This window comes from Bufo gargarizans, chromosome 2 (genome assembly GCF_014858855.1).
Source record: "Bufo gargarizans isolate SCDJY-AF-19 chromosome 2, ASM1485885v1, whole genome shotgun sequence".
Taxonomy (NCBI): Eukaryota; Metazoa; Chordata; class Amphibia; order Anura; family Bufonidae; genus Bufo; species Bufo gargarizans.
The window spans coordinates 515,956,653-515,973,926 of NC_058081.1; the positions used below are offsets into that span (position 1 = coordinate 515,956,653).

The 17,274-nt window shown below is 46.2% G+C and overlaps 1 protein-coding gene across 1 annotated transcript in view; it reads right to left on the reverse strand.

Annotated features, from left to right (window-relative positions):
- The window catches only part of SVOPL (SVOP like), a 55,753-nt gene that overhangs the window by 27,433 nt on the left and 11,046 nt on the right, over nt 1-17,274 (reverse strand). The window contains exon 4 of the mRNA XM_044281319.1: nt 375-446. Within this exon, the coding sequence (XP_044137254.1) occupies nt 375-446 (72 nt within the window). The remainder of the gene's footprint in view (nt 1-374; nt 447-17,274) is intronic.

Here is a 17,274-nt window from a genome sequence, read left to right on the forward strand (position 1 = left end):
ATAATGCATTACACATACAACAGTTGTGTCTGGTGCTGCAAAAAATAAAATAAAACTAGCCGGACACAACCTATGTATGTGCACCCAGCCTAACAAATGTAGATTCTAAAAATAATATATATCATTCTAATATCTAATGTATGGCTCATTACAATGTAGAACAATCTCTTGTAACAAGCTGTGTGAGCAGAACAAAGTCAGTACTGGATTTCACCTTTTGACTGCAAAATATGATGTTCCCCATGCCCTTTTCACTGACCCCCCACCCCCCAAGAGACACATCAGAGGTCTCCAGAAGCTGTCTACCCCACACACAAATACTATTACTCCACTGAGACAAATTGTCCTCAGCATAAAGCTTTACCATCACCAACCTTTAGACGACCGTATCTGTCTGCCAGGAGCCCAAGGATTATACTGAAGATCATGTATCCTAAGAAAACCATCTGCAAAACAGGAGCAATCACAACTCTGACACCAGGTCACGTACACGACAATGTCAACATATAGCAGAATCACTGAACACATACATTAATGTTATTTTCTGAGTTACAGCCTGTACTATACTCCAGAGCTGCACTCACTATTCTGCTGGTAGAGTCATATTACATTAATGAGCCTGAGTTACATCTTAAATTGTACTCTAGAGCTACACTCCCTATTAGGGATGAGTGAATTTCATATTTTGAAATTCGTTTTTGGTTTGTGTTGTATTTACTGAATTGCGTTATGAATTCCGTTACCACGGACCATAACGCAATTCCATGACGGAATGCCTTTAGAGGCATTCCGTTATTCATTCCGTCATAATAGAAGTCTATGGCCGGCATAACGGATTTGTCCGGTTTACGTTATGCTGGAGTCCTTTCCTGCTATTGACATGAAATTCTCACCAGGTGTTGGTAACAACCCATCTTAGGCTACTTTCACACTAGCATTTTGGTTTCCGTTTGTGAGATCCGTTCAGGGCTCTCATCAGCGGTCCAAAACGGATCAGTTTTGCCCTAATGCATTCTGAATGGATAAGGATCCGCTCAGAATGCCTGAGTTTGGTCTCCGTTCAGTCTCCATTCCACTCTGGAGGCGGACACCAAAACACTGCTTGCAGCGTTTTGGTGTCCACCTGACGATGCGGAGGCAAACGGATCCGTCCTGACACACAATATAAGTCAATGGGGACGGATCCACTAACACAATCTGGCACAATAGAAAATGGATCCGTCTCCCATTGACTTTCAATGGTGTTCAAGACGGATTAGTTTTGGCTATGTTAAAGATAATAGAAACGGATCAGTTATGAACGGATGCATGCGGTTGTATTATCCGAACGGAAGCGTTTGTGCAGATCCATGATCCGCGAGTGCGAAAGTAGCCTAATCCACATAGGCAAAGAAATCAAACCATAAATGTCCATAAATGAAGTTATGTGTAACAATAACACAGGAAAAAAAGTACTGAACACGTGAAGAAAGAGAGGCGCAAAAAGTCATGACACCAGCTGAAATCTATCAGTAATTAAAAATCAATCCCGCCACTTAGTGAGGTTCAACTGATGGTCTATAAAAAGGTGTCTCATTACCAAGGTGTCACACAAGAAACATATGATGGGTAAAACCAATGAGCACTTAAGACCTTTGCAACCTTATTGTTGCTAAACATACTGATGGCATTCGTTACAGAAGAATTTCTAAACTACTGAAGGTTCCAGTGAGCACTGTTGGGGGCCATAATCCGAAAGTGGAAAAAAACATAGTTTCACCATAAACCGGCCAAGACCAGTTGCCCCCTGTAAGATTTGAGACAGAGGAATGAAAAGAATTATCAGAAGAGTTGTCCAAGACCCAAGGACCACCTGTGGAGAGCTACAGAAGACCTGGAATCAGCAAGTACAATTGTTTCAAAGAAATTAATAGGTAACACACCCAACCTCCATGGCCTGTATGCATGCTCACCACAGAAGACTATTTCTGAACAAAAAGTACAGTGGATATAAAAAGTCTACACACCCCTGTTAAAATGTCAGGTTTCTGTGATGCAAAAATATTAGACAAAGATAAATAATTTCAGAACTTTTTCCACCTTTAATGTGACCTATAAACTGTACAAGTCAATTGAAAAACAAACTGAAATCTTTTAGGTAGAGGGAAGAAAAAAATATAAAAATAAAATAGGTTGCAGAAGTGTGCACACCCTTAACCGCCTCCGGACCGCCTAACGCAGATGTGCGGTCCGGAGGCGGCAGCCCTGCGCACTACGACGCATATACGCGTCATCTCGCGAGGGCCGGGATTTCCTGTGAACGCGCGTGTAAGAGGCAGCCCTGATCATCCAGCAACATTTCCAACACATATATATATATAGCAGACTGTCATGTTTCCCTCCAGCCACCAGAGGCCACTGTGGCTGAGTAGGACAGTGTGAGGAGTTGTTTCCAGAGGACAAGGAGTTAAGTGTTTTTCCCGGGCTGAGCAGAGAGCCTCGGGTGCACGTGTCTGAGTACACAGGAAGAAGGACGCTGTGCACTGAGAGGGAGATCCACAGGGAAGATTAGAGTGATTTCTCCCTGCCAACCTGCTGTGACACAGTATCTGAGACATTAGAGTGTGTTTGCTCTCTGACTGACCTGATGTGTCCTGGTGCAGAAGAGAGACTGCTGTAGTGTGAGGCACTTACCAGAGGAACTGTGAGTGAATTCCAGGCACTGCCTGATTACACGTCCAGAGCTGCTGATTATCTCTAACCAGAGTTACAGAGACTACAAAGAGAGGCCAGAGCTGAGCCACGCTGAAGCAAGCAAGCAAGCAACCAGATCGGGACCCAGACTGTACCTGCCTGCATGTGCGGACACCGAACTGTGAGTGCACTGATGCCAACCTGAGCTAGGACATAGTGGAATAGGATTTAGTTTAGTGCACCGTAGAGGTGCACCCCGGGTAGCGGGGACAGATAGGACTACCTAGAAGAGAGTAGCCTGCTATTGTCGGTACTTGTGTTTGTGATTCATTTGTGTTCTTTATGCAAATTTCCATTATCTTTGTTGTGAATTCTCAAGCTGTTCATATTGTAAATCTGCTTCTCCGGCAGTTAGAGTTCTCCTTTAATAAAGCCGGTTTCTACTTCAGCCTCCTTGTCTGCTGCACTGTACTTGAGTCCTGCTCTACGGTCTCTTCCTCTGCTGACCATTACAAGTGGCGCTGCGAGCAGGGTACAGTCACAGAGATGGAGGCGGCTGAAGGCAATGTGCATGATGTTAATGTGAGTACCTCAGGCAATGGTGGAACCCTTGCAAGGGCCCTTCCTATTGGCACGTTGTTCAACTTGCTACCCAAATTTGATGGCCAGAACATGACACTGTGAGACTGGGTGACAAGGTTACAGAGTGCTGTTAGGATTTACAATGTCAGCCCAGAACTACAAGTAGAAATTGCTTTGGCCGCTCTCGAGGGTGAGGCCCGAAGAAATGTTCTCCTACAACCAGAAGCCACGCGCAATACATTGCAAGAGATGGTGAGATTCCTGGAAGAAATATATGGGGAAACAGCCAGTGCAGGGCACCTCCGGGCGAAGTTTTTTTACCGGATTCAACGGGAAGACGAAGGTGTCTCTCAGTACGCTACAGCCCTACAGGAAGTGTTGGCCGAGGTACAAAAAAAAGAGGTAGATGGGGTTACTGGCATGGGACCCATAGACCGGATACTGCGGGAACAATTTATTCTGGGGCTCTACAGCAATCCCCTGAAACAGGCTCTGCGGGAACGAGTCAGAGTAGACCCTACCCTAACCTTTCGACAAATTTTGGCAGAGGCCGTGACGCGAAACAAAGAAGACGGCTATGCTTCTGGAGTAATACGGACCCAGACCGTTACACCCCCCGGGGTTACGAGAAATGAGGAAGCCCTGGTCAGAGTGGTACAAGACTTGCAGAGCTCCCTGAGTGCCATGCACGAAAAGTTGACACACCTGGAGAAACGGATAGAGTCGCGCCATACTACTGAGGCTGCCTATCCAGCCCGACAACAAACCTATCAGGCGACTCCGTGGGTTCCTACACCCGAATGCCCTTATGCTAGTTTACCATACCATCAAGCCCCTCATTACCCTTCAGTGGGGTCATCCAGCCAAGCTCTGAGGGCACCATCCTCTCGCAGGCAAAAAGTGGGCCGTCAAGGGGCACAGTGTTGGCGGTGTGGAGATCTAGGACATTTCGCCAGAGAGTGTCGGAATAATCCAGCTGGACGCCAAGAGCCGCCGTTAAACTACCGACCCCTGCAGTAGTGGGGCGTACTGCAGGGGAGGTGGAGAGCCAAGTTACCCAGCAAAGCTCCGAACACCTGGTCGCAGGGTGCCCCACTATACGAGCTGAGTTCGAAGGTGTTCCTGTCGACTGTTTAGTGGATACTGGGTCTCAGGTGACAACTATGCCCGAGTCATTCTTCTACCGTTACTTTCAAGCGCTGGCCAAGCCAGAACGAGAGACACTGGTCCGGGTTACAGCGGCTAACCAACAACAGATTCCTGTCACAGGGGTCGTGTGGATGAATGTACGGCTATGTGGACAGGAAGTGGGGCGGAAAGGTATCTTGTTGGTCCCCGAAACGTTCAAAGAAGATGTGCCGGTGATAATGGGCATGAATATCCTGCGAGAATTGGATCAGATCATGTTCACCAAACGGGGGCCGGGTTACTGGAAACAAGCCACCCCGCACAAACCTACCCAGAAAGCATTTCAACGGCTAATCCGTTTTTGTGGAACACAGAAAAGTGTACCAGCACACCAGGCGGTGGGAACGATCCGAGCGCCAGGAAAGGCTACCTTCACCCTTCCCCCTGGTCGGGAGACCGTGCTGACGTTACCCGTGGGAACTTTCCGTAATCTTGAAGGCATGGAGGTGTTCATTGAACCAACAGGCCTAGGAGAGCTGGGTCAGGACGTCCTGGTGGCCCGGACACTGGGAGTGGTCCAATATGGACGAGTACCCATAAGAGCTGTGAATGTGGGATATCTAGAAGTTCCCTTGACGCCAGGGGTGGAACTGGCTCGTGTGTACCTACATCAGGGAGAAATCCTGAGTCAGAGAGAAGTGACTCTAGCTCCGGTAGGGGATGCTGGTTGGACCCTGGCAGTTACTGCCAGTGCAGAAGAGGCGCCGACCCCAGAATGGAATGGGGGAACCATCTTGGATCAAATGGAGATAGATGTTAAGGCTCTCAGTTTAGACCAACAGCGAGCAGTTGAAACCATGCTGTGGGAGAATCAGGCTGCGTTTGCCCGCCACGCCGATGACTTTGGCTGCACGAATGCTATCACACATGATATACCGACGGGGGACACTCCACCAATTCGGGAGAGATATCGACAGATTCCGCCCAAGTTGTACCAGGAAGTGAAGACGCTATTGAAACAGATGATAGATTCCGGAGTGGTGCGGGGAAGCCAGAGCCCTTGGGCAGCCCCAGTGGTGCTTGTCAAGAAGAAGGACGGCACTATTCGATTTTGTGTGGATTACCGGCGGTTGAATGCTTGCACTGTGCGAGACTCATATCCTCTGCCACGCATCGAGGAGTCTCTGACGGCTCTAGGACGAGCCAAATACTTCTCCACCCTGGATCTAGCAAGTGGGTACTGGCAAGTACCAGTGGCTGAGCAGGACAAGGCAAAGACAGCATTCATACTCCCCATGGGGTTATTTGAATTCAACAGGATGCCATTCGGACTGACTAATGCCCCTGGAACCTTCCAGCGGCTGATGGAGAGATGCCTGGGAGACCTGAATTTTGAAGCCACTCTGATATACCTAGACGATATCATCGTATACTCTGCTACTTTTCAAGAACACTTGAATCGGCTAGGGCAGGTACTCGAGCGACTGCGATCCCATGGCCTGAAGGTAAAGCCAAAGAAGTGTCATCTCTTCAAGAGGGAGATCGAGTACCTGGGCCATAGGGTGTCCCAAGACGGAGTGCTACCGTCCCAAGACAAAGTGGCTGCAATACGACAATGGCTAGTGCCGAGAACACTGCGTGAGTTGAAGGCCTTCCTGGGACTGACTGGGTACTACCGGCGGTTCATCAAAGACTACGCAAAAATAGCGGGCCCTCTGAATGAGTTGTTGAGAGGAACGGCTGGGCAACCCAAGGGCCAAAGTATCCCCTGGGGACAGAAACAGGAAGAGGCCTTCCAGGCCCTGAAAGAAGCCCTGACATCGGCCCCCATCTTGGCTTATGCCGATTTTGATAAACCATTCATCTTAGCTACTGATGGCAGCCTCTATGGACTTGGGGCAGTCCTGTCGCAGGTACAAGATGGACATGAGAGAGTGATCGCTTATGCCAGTAGATCCTTGCGAGATACGGAGCGAAACCCCCATAACTACAGTTCCTTCCGGCTGGAACTCCTTGCCCTGGTGTGGGCTATGACGGAGAAATTTGCAGGATATCTGACAGGAGCTAAGATCTTCGTACGGACGGATAACAATCCCCTGGCCCATCTGGGTACTGCCAAGTTGGGAGCCCTGGAGCAACGCTGGGCGGCTCGCCTCGCAAAGTATGACTTCTCAATTCGCTACCGCTCCGCTACAGAGAACACTAATGCTGATGGTCTCTCGAGGGTTACTTTTGAAACTCCAGTAGGGGATATGGATGAACAAAAGGAAGAAGATGAAACTCCTGACTTCCGCAAGTTCGCTCCCCCAACAGTCGCGGCCCAGACAGGTGGGGAGGCCCGTAAGCTACCCAAAGCATTGGGGAGAACTAATGAAGAATGGGGCAGATTGCAAGATGAAGACATTGGACTGCAGCAAATGAAAAGCTGGGTAACCCAGTGCAGGAAACCCAACAAAGAAGAAAGGACTGATCTGGATGCCGAGATGAAGTCCGTTCTACATCAATGGGACAGACTGGAAGTGCATGGAGCTGTTTTGTTCCGCAAGTGGCAACAGCCTGCCGACCTAGAGGCGAGGTGGCAGGTAGTGATACCCAGAAGAATGGCACGGGAGATAGCCAAAGAGGCTCATGAGTTTGGAGCTCACTTCGGGCCAGTCAAGACATACCAGTGGCTGCAGCGTTATGTGTATTGTCCGCGACTGGAGGCCACAGTTGAAGAAGTTTGCCGACAGTGTCGAGTGTGTGAACTCACGAAGAGTACAGAACAGAGAGCACCCCTACAGTCCATCCAGACCACAGAACCGCTGGAAGTGTTGATGATAGACTATCTTCTTGTGGGACAATCGTCAAGAGGTCCACAGTATTGCCTGGTCATGATCGACCACTTCTCCAAGTTTGCAGTAGTCACCCCAACTCGGGACCAGACGGCCGAGTCCGCGGCACGAGCCATTTGTCAAGACTTCATTCGGGTCTATGGGTGTCCAAAGCGGATCCATTCAGATCAAGGGGCGTGCTTTCAAGGAAAAGTGATGGAAGAGCTACATCGACTGTACGGCATTGAAAAATCCAGGACAACTCCTTATCATCCCCAAGGAAACGGAGCCTGTGAGCGCTTTAACCGCACATTGCTGCAAATGCTGAGGACGCTAGAGGAAGACAAGAGGGCACACTGGCCTGACTACCTGCCAGAATTAGTCTGGGCTTACAATAATCGTGTCCACACCACCACCGGTTACACCCCATACATGTTACTGTTCGGTAGGGCTGGTCGAGAGATCGTGGAATTAAACCTAGAACAGCCAGAAGACCTAATAGAGCGATCAACCACCTCATGGGTGAAAGAACACCGTCGGCGCCTCCAGACCATTCGCCGGTTGGCAGGTCAGCGGTTACAGGAGAGAGCTCATACAGACCGTCCTCCAGTTCAGGAGGTTCCATTGCAGCCTGGGGATCGGGTACTGGTACGAGAGAAACGTCCCAGAGGCAAGTTGAGTGAGCGTTGGGAAGTACAGCCGTATAAAGTGATCAAGAGAGTGTACCCTAATGGTCCGGTCTACGAAGTGCAGGTTGAGAATGAGGAATTTGCTTCACGGACTCTACATAGGAATATGTTACGGCCATGCCGGTCCAAAGATCCCGCACCTGTTCAGAGGACACCTCCTCCTGCCCCATACTCAGAACTTGTTATCTCTGATGGAGATTATGGTGAAGACTGGTGGACTGCTCCCAACACTGAAGGAGCCTCCCAGGTTACAGGTGATGAAGGCACTGTCACAGAACCATTGCCAGCCCATAATGGAGAGGGGCCCTCGGACACACCCGAACCTCCTATTGTGGTGGATGAATCCAGACTGGCAGTTCCTAGTGGAGAGAGTCAGGTCGTAACAGATAGCCAGGACCTCCGGAGATCCAGTAGGCTTACTGCAGGGGTTCCACCAAACAGGTACGCTGCTGATGAGTTCATTTGGTCCACCTGTATGTATTGTGGACAATGTTGTACTGCTGTATAAAAAGTTACATTAACCATTATTTCTATGGACTATATAGCAAGGCCGAGGACGGCCACCTTTAAGTGGGGAGGCATGTAAGAGGCAGCCCTGATCATCCAGCAACATTTCCAACACATATATATATATAGCAGACTGTCATGTTTCCCTCCAGCCACCAGAGGCCACTGTGGCTGAGTAGGACAGTGTGAGGAGTTGTTTCCAGAGGACAAGGAGTTAAGTGTTTTTCCCGGGCTGAGCAGAGAGCCTGGGGTGCAGGTGTCTGAGTACACAGGAAGAAGGACGCTGTGCACTGAGAGGGAGATCCACAGGGAAGATTAGAGTGATTTCTCCCTGCCAACCTGCTGTGACACAGTATCTGAGACATTAGAGTGTGTTTGCTCTCTGACTGACCTGATGTGTCCTGGTGCAGAAGAGAGACTGCTGTAGTGTGAGGCACTTACCAGAGGAACTGTGAGTGAATTCCAGGCACTGCCTGATTACACGTCCAGAGCTGCTGATTATCTCTAACCAGAGTTACAGAGACTACAAAGAGAGGCCAGAGCTGAGCCACGCTGAAGCAAGCAAGCAAGCAACCAGATCGGGACCCAGACTGTACCTGCCTGCATGTGCGGACACCGAACTGTGAGTGCACTAATGCCAACCTGAGCTAGGACATAGTGGAATAGGATTTAGTTTAGTGCACCGTAGAGGTGCACCCCGGGTAGCGGGGACAGATAGGACTACCTAGAAGAGAGTAGCCTGCTATTGTCGGTACTTGTGTTTGTGATTCATTTGTGTTCTTTATGCAAATTTCCATTATCTTTGTTGTGAATTCTCAAGCTGTTCATATTGTAAATCTGCTTCTCCGGCAGTTAGAGTTCTCCTTTAATAAAGCCGGTTTCTACTTCAGCCTCCTTGTCTGCTGCACTGTACTTGAGTCCTGCTCTACGGTCTCTTCCTCTGCTGACTGTTACACGCGCACACAGGAACGGAAGGTAAGCGAGTGGATCTCCAGCCTGCCAGCGGCGATCACTCGCTGGCAGGCTGGAGATCTGATTTTTTTAACCCCTAACAGGTATATTAGACGCTGTTTTGATAACAGCGTCTAATATACCTGCTACCTGGTCCTCTGGTGGTCCCTTTTGTTAGGATCGACCACCAGAGGACACAGGTAGGTCAGTAAAGTCGCACCAAACACCACACTACACTACAACCCCCCCCCGTCACTTATTAACCCCTTATTAACCCCTGATCACCCATGATCACCCCATATAAACTCCCTGATCACCCCCCTGTCATTGATCACCCCCCTGTCAGGCTCAGTTCAGACGTCCGTATGATTTTTACGGATCCACGGATACATGGATCGGATCCGCAAAACACATGCGGAAGTCTGAATGGAGCCTTACAAGGGGGTGATCAATGACAGGCGGGTGATCACCCATATACACTCCCTGATCACCCCCTGTCATTGATCACCCCCCTGTCATTGATCACCCCCCTGTAAGGCTCCATTCAGACGTCCGCATGTGTTTTGCGGATCCGATCCATGGATCCGTAAAAATCATACGGACGTCTGAATGGAGCCTTACAGGGGGGTGATCACCCATATACACTCCCTGATCACCCCCTGTCATTGATCACCCCCCTGTAAGGCTCCATTCAGACGTCCGTATGATTTTTACAGATCCATGGATACATGGATCGGATCCGCAAAACACATGCGGACGTCTGAATGGAGCCTTACAGGGGGGTGATCAATGACAGGCGGGTGATCACCCATATACACTCCCTGATCACCCCCTGTCATTGATCACCCCCCTGTCATTGATCACCCCCCTGTAAGGCTCCATTCAGACGTCCGCATGTGTTTTGCGGATCCGATCCATGTATCCATGGATCCGTAAAAATCATACGGACGTCTGAATGAAGCCTTACAGGGGGGGTGATCAATGACAGGGGGGTGATCACCCCCTGTCATTGATCACCCCCCTGTAAGGCTCCATTCAGACGTCCGCATGTGTTTTGCGGATCCGATCCATGGATCCGTAAAAATCATACGGACGTCTGAATGGAGCCTTACCAGGGGGGTCATCAATGACAGGGGGGTGATCAGGGAGTCTATATGGGTGATCACCCCCCTGTCATTGATCACCCCCCCCTGTAAGGCTCCATTCAGACATTTTTTTGGCCCAAGTTAGCGGAAAAATATATATTTTTTTTGTTTGTTTTTTCTTACAAAGTCTCATATTCCACTAACTTGTGTCAAAAAATAAAATCTCACATGAACTCACCATACCCCTCACGGAATCCAAATGCGTAAACATTTTTAGACATTTATATTCCAGACTTCTTCTCACGCTTTAGGGCCCCTAAAAAGCCAGGGCAGTATAAATACCCCACATGTGACCCCATTTCGGAAAGAAGACACCCCAAGGTATTCCGTGAGGGGCATATTGAGTCCATGAAAGATTGAAATTTTTGTCCTAAGTTAGCGGAAAGTGAGACTTTGTGAGAAAAAAACAAAAAAAAATCAATTTCCGCTAACTTATGCAAAAAAAAAAAATTTGCTATGAACTCGCCATGCCCCTCATTGAATACCTTGGGGTGTCTTCTTTCCAAAGTGGGGTCACATGTGGGGTATTTATACTGCCCTGGCTTTTTAGGGGCCCGAAAGTGTGAGAAGAAGTCTGGGATCCAAATGTCTAAAAATGCCCTCCTAAAAGGAATTTGGGCACCTTTGCGCATCTAGGCTGCAAAAAAGTGTCACACATCTGGTATCGCCGTACTCAGGAGAAGTTGGGGAATGTGTTTTGGGGTGTCATTTTACATATACCCATGCTGGGTGAGAAAAATATCTTGGTCAAATGCCAACTTTGTATAAAAAAATGGGAAAAGTTATCTTTTGCCAAGATATTTCTCTCACCCAGCATGGTTATATGTGAAATGACACCCCAAAACACATTGCCCAACTTCTCCTGAGTACGGCGATACCACATGTGTGACACTTTTTTGCAGCCAAGGTGGGCAAAGGGGCACATATTCCAAAGTGCACCTTTCGGATTTTGCAGGCCATTTTTTACAGATTTTGATTGCAAGGTACTTCTCACACATATGGGCCCCTAAATTGCCAGGGCAGTATAACTACGCCACAAGTGACCCCATTTTGGAAAGAAGACACCCCAAGGTATTCCGTGAGGGGCACGGCGAGTTCCTAGAATTTTTAATTTTTTGTCACAAGTTAGCGGAAAATGATGATTATTTTTTTTTCCTTACAAAGTCTCATATTCCACTAACTTGCGACAAAAAATAAAAAATTTGCCATGCCCCTCACGGAATACCTTGGGGTGTCTTCTTTCCAAAATGGGGTCACTTGTGGCGTAGTTATACTGCCCTGGCAATTTAGGGGCCCAAATGTGTGAGAAGAACTTTGCAATCAAAATGTGTAAAAAATGGCCTGTGAAATCCCAAAGGTGCACTTTGGAATATGTGCCCCTTTGCCCACCTTGGCTGCAAAAAAGTTTCACACATCTGGTATGGCCGTACTCAGGAGAAGTTGGGGAATGTGTTTTGGGGTGTCATTTTACATATACCCATGCTGGGTGAGAAAAATATCTTGGTCAAATGCCAACTTTGTATAAAAATTTTTGGAAAAGTTGTCTTTTGCCAAGATATTTCTCTCACCCAGCATGGGTATATGTAAAATGACACCCCAAAACACATTCCCCAACTTCTTCTGAGTACGGCGATACCAGATGTGTGAAACTTTTTTGCAGCTAAGGTGGGCAAAGGGGCACATATTCCAAAGTGCACCTTTCGGATTTCGCAGGCCATTTTTTACACATTTTGATTGCAAGGTACTTCTCACACATTTGGGCCCCTAAATTGCCAGGGCAGTATAACTACGCCACAAGTGACCCCATTTTGGAAAGAAGACACCCCAAGGTATTCCGTGAGGGGCATGGCGAGTTCCTAGAATTTTTTATTTTTTGTCGCAAGTTAGTGGAATATGAGACTTTGTAAGGAAAAAAAAATAATCATCATTTTCCGCTAACTTGTGACAAAAAATTAAAAATTCTAGGAACTCGCCGTGCCCCTCACGGAATACCTTGGGGTGTCTTCTTTCCAAAATGGGGTCACTTGTGGCGTAGTTATACTTCCCTGGCAATTTAGGGGCCCATATGTGTGAGAAGTACCTTGCAATCAAAATCTGTAAAAAATGGCCTGCAAAATCCGAAAGGTGCACTTTGGAATATGTGCCCCTTTGCCCACCTTGGCTGCAAAAAAGTGTCACACATGTGGTATCGTCGTACTCAGGAGAAGTTGGGCAATGTGTTTTGGGGTGTCATTTCACATATAACCATGCTGGGTGAGAGAAATATCTTGGCAAAAGATAACTTTTCCCACTTGTGACAGAAAATAAAAAGTTCTATGAACTCACTATGCCCATCAGCGAATACCTTAGGGTGTCTACTTTCCGAAATGGGGTCATTTGTGGGGTTTTTCTACTGTCTGGGCATTGTAGAACCTCAGGAAACATGACAGGTGCTCAGAAAGTCAGAGCTGTTTCAAAAAGCGGAAATTCACATTTTTGTACCATAGTTTGTAAACGCTATAACTTTTACCCAAACCATTTTTTTTTTTTTGCCCAAACATTTTTTTTTTATCAAAGACATGTAGAACAATAAATTTAGCGAAAAATTTATATATGGATGTCGTTTTTTTTGCAAAATTTTACAGCTGAAAGTGAAAAATGACATTTTTTTGCAAAAAAATCGTTAAATTTCGATTAATAACAAAAAAAGTAAAAATGTCAGCAGCAATGAAATACCACCAAATGAAAGCTCTATTAGTGAGAAGAAAAGGAGGTAAAATTCATTTGGGTGGTAAGTTGCATGACCGAGCGATAAACGGTGAAAGTAGTATAGTGCAGAAGTGTAAAAAGTGGCCTGGTCATGAAGGGGGTTTTAGCTAGCGGGGCTGAAGTGGTTAAACTAATACTTTGTTGAAGCACCTTTTGATTTTATTACAGCACTCAGTCTTTTTGGGTATGAGTCAATCAGCATGACACATTTTGACTTTGCAAAAACACTCCAAATCTGTCAGATTGCGAGGGCATCTCCTGTGCACAGCCCTCTTCAGATCACCCCACAGATTTTCAATCGGATTCAGGTCTGGGCTCTGGCTGGGCCATTCCAAAACTTTAATCTTCTTCTGGTGAAGCCATTCCTTTGTTGATTTGGATGTATGCTTTGGGTCGTTGTCATGCTGAAAGATGAAGTTCCTCTTCATGTTCAGCTTTCTAGCAGAAGCCTGAAGGTTTTGTGCCAATATTGACTGGTATTTGGAACTGTTCATAATTCCCTCTAGCTTAACTAAGGCCCCAGTTCCATCTGAAGAAAAACAGCCCCTTGGCATGATGCTGCCACCACCATGCTTCACTGTCGGTATGGTGTTCTTTTGGTGATGTGCAGTGTTGTTTTTGTACCAAACATATCTTTTGGAATTATGGCCAAAAAGTTCAACCTTGGTTTCATCAGACCATAACACCTTTTCCCACATGCTTTTTGGGAGTCTTCAGATGTGTTTTTGCAAAATGTAGCCTGGCTTGGATGTTTTTCTTCGTAAGAAAAGGCTTTCATCTTGCCACTCTACCCCATAGCCCAGACATATGAAGAATACGGGAGATTGTTGTCACATGTACCACACAGCCAGTACTTGCCAGATATTCCTGCAGCTCCTTTAATGTTGCTGTAGGCCTCTTGGTCGCCTCCCAGACCAGTTTTCTTCTTGTCTTTTCATCAATTTTGGAGGCACGTCCAGTTCTTGGTAATCTCACTGTTGTGCCATATTTTCTCCACTTGATGATGACTGTCTTCACTGTGTTCCATGGTATATCTAATGCCTTGGAAATTCTTTTGCACCCTTCTCCTGACTGATACCTTTTAACAATGAGATCCCTCTGATGCTTTGGAAGCTCTCTGTGGACCATGGCTTTTGCTGTGGTATGCGACTAAGAAAATTTCAGGAAAGACCAACTAGAGCAGCTGAACTTTATTTGGGGTTAATCAGAGGCACCTTAAATGATGGCAGGTGTATGCTGACTCCTATTTAGCATGATTTTAAATGTGATTGCTTGAATTCTGAACACTGCTACATCCCCAGTTATAAGGGTGTGCACACTTATGCAACCACATTATTTTAGTTTTTTTGTTTTCTTCCCTCCACCTAAAAGATTTCAGTTTGTTTTTCAATTGATGTATATTGAAATAGACCGGCACTCAAACATTGGGTTCACGTAGGAGACTAGGCAGGTGAATGTTGAATAACAATGGTGCAATTTATTACAACTCTACATTGACATAAAAGGGATATGCAAAATCCTATGTGGGGTCGTGGATATGCTATCTTGTAGATAGAGTCCGCAAAATAATAACATAATACTGCATAATGCATAATACACAGCAAGAACCTGAACTTTCTTCAGATCAGGAGTTAGATCCTATAAGCCACATAAAACAAAAATGTTTAGTAAAACCAAATTGGAAAGTTCAACAGAACTATGAGTCTGACAAAGAGGAACTGATTTGTAACATCTGTCACTTATGGTCTAACACTGTTAAATGCATTTCAGCTCTGTCTCAACCAACTCATAAGGCATTGCACCTAGAGCGCGCTTGTTAAGCAATTGAATGTTGCTTAGGCTACTTTCCGCTGTCCCCATTATAGTCAATGGGGACGGAGCGGCGGCAGGACGGATCCGACAGGCTGCTAACCCTGTCGGATCCGTCCTGCCACTATTTTGCCGTGCTGCCGGACCGCCGCCGCTTTGTCCCCATTGACTATAATGGGGATGGGGGCAGAGCTCCAGTGCAGCACGGCCGTGCACGGCGAAAGGCCGCCGGACTAAAAGTATTGCATGTCCGACTTTTTAGTCCGGCAGCCTCTCACCGCGAACTGCCGTGCTGCGCCGGAGCTCCTCCCCTGTTCCCATTATAGTCAATGGGGACGGAGCGGCGGCAGGACGGATCCGACAGGGTGAACAGCCTGCCGGATCCGTCCTGCCGCTAGTGTGAAAGTACCCTATGCTGTTCTTTTAAAGCGGTACAACACAGAAGATTCCTTACAAGAATTCAAGGAATTGAATGAGCTCAATCTTGCAAGAGACGATTTAGTAATACAAACAAAGACAACAGCAGAAGTACAAATCGCACATCTCCATGAATCCAGAACCCACTTCTCCACAACATCTAGGTGCTCCACAAGATCTTTCAAATCCTTGTGATCAACATCTTCTAAAATCCAGGCAGCGTTCGCCCAAGGGAAAGCAGAGATAGAAGCTGAAGCTGCAAGGAAGAAAGCAGAGATGGAAGCTGAAGCTGCACGGAAGAAAGCAGAGATGGAAGCTGATGCTTATTAACCCACTGAGGAAGAAATAGGGATCTATTTAGAAACGCGTCTGGGATCTATGGCTTATTCATAAAGAGTCCAAAACTTCAAGCATGGCCATGTATTGTTGAAAGATATTGATGAAAATATTTTCTCGAGAGCACGAATGAAGACTCACTGGTGATCGAATTTATCAACGGCAAACTATCTATAGCAACATATGAAAGTAAGGCAAACTTTAATTTTAGCGGAAAAAAAAAGATTGAAGATTCATTGCGACTTTCGGCCTGCGTTTTTGAGTCTGTATTACACATTATACGAAAGAAAGGTAACAGCTCATCTCGCGAGAATAGGAGCGATCCATCGGAGCTCCGATCTATGCTATCAGTAAGCAACCATTTCTGCCGTGTGTACCTGACTTAATCCAAATCGAGGTAAGCGCCTTGAGACGTGGGACGCCACAAGTATGCGCACTACCAAACAGTGAGTATTCAACAAGTTATACTATGAGATTGATTGCTACAAACTACACTAAATAGGATTTACCAGCACAATAGGACTTACCTATATAGCGGGACGCTATCCATATATCAACTAGCTGCTACGTACTTATCAACCTGTGTTTTTGCGGACTCAATCTACATGCTAGCATATCCACGACCCCACATAGGATTTTGCATATCCCTTTTATGTCAATGTATGTTTTTATGTTAGAGTTGTCATAAATTGCACCATTTTTATTCAACATTCACCTGCCTAGTCTCCTACGTGAACGAATATGTTTGAGTGCCGGTCTATTTCAATATACATTGAAATTAAATAAATAAATAATTGGACTGGCACTCTGTATGTGTGGTATAATATGGATAAAAAAATAAATATGCAATATAAAGTGATCACACAATTGAATTCACAAAAACTCAAATTACAATAAAATCACCAAAATACATGATTATAAAACTCGATAATATCAATATACATTATTTACTTTGAAGGGGTGATTCAGTATAGACCTTGGCACCTATCCATGAAATATAGAGAGTGAGCCGTCTTACTAACAATTTTATATTATGCTTTTCATTTGAGTTGTACAGTTTATAGGTCACATTAAAGGTGGAAAAAGTTCTGAAATGATTTATCTTTGTCTCATTTTTTTTACATCACAGAAACCTGACATTTTAACAGGGGTGTGTAGACTTTTTATATCCACTGTATGTTCAAGTGTTATTAAAGTTTGCTCGACAACATTTAGACAAGCCTGTGAAATACTTGGAGAATATAGTCTGGTCAGATGAGACCAAAATTTAACTCTTTGGATGCCAGAATATGCAACATGCTTGAAGGACAAAAGGCAATGCATATCACCCCAAAAACAGTTTGGAGGTGGGAACATCATGGTGTGGGGCTATCTTTCAGCATACGGCACTGGCAAACTTCATATAAGTGAAGGAAGGATGAATGGACAAATGAAGGACAAACGGATCTGTCCTTCAGTTGTTTTGCAATGCCGGAC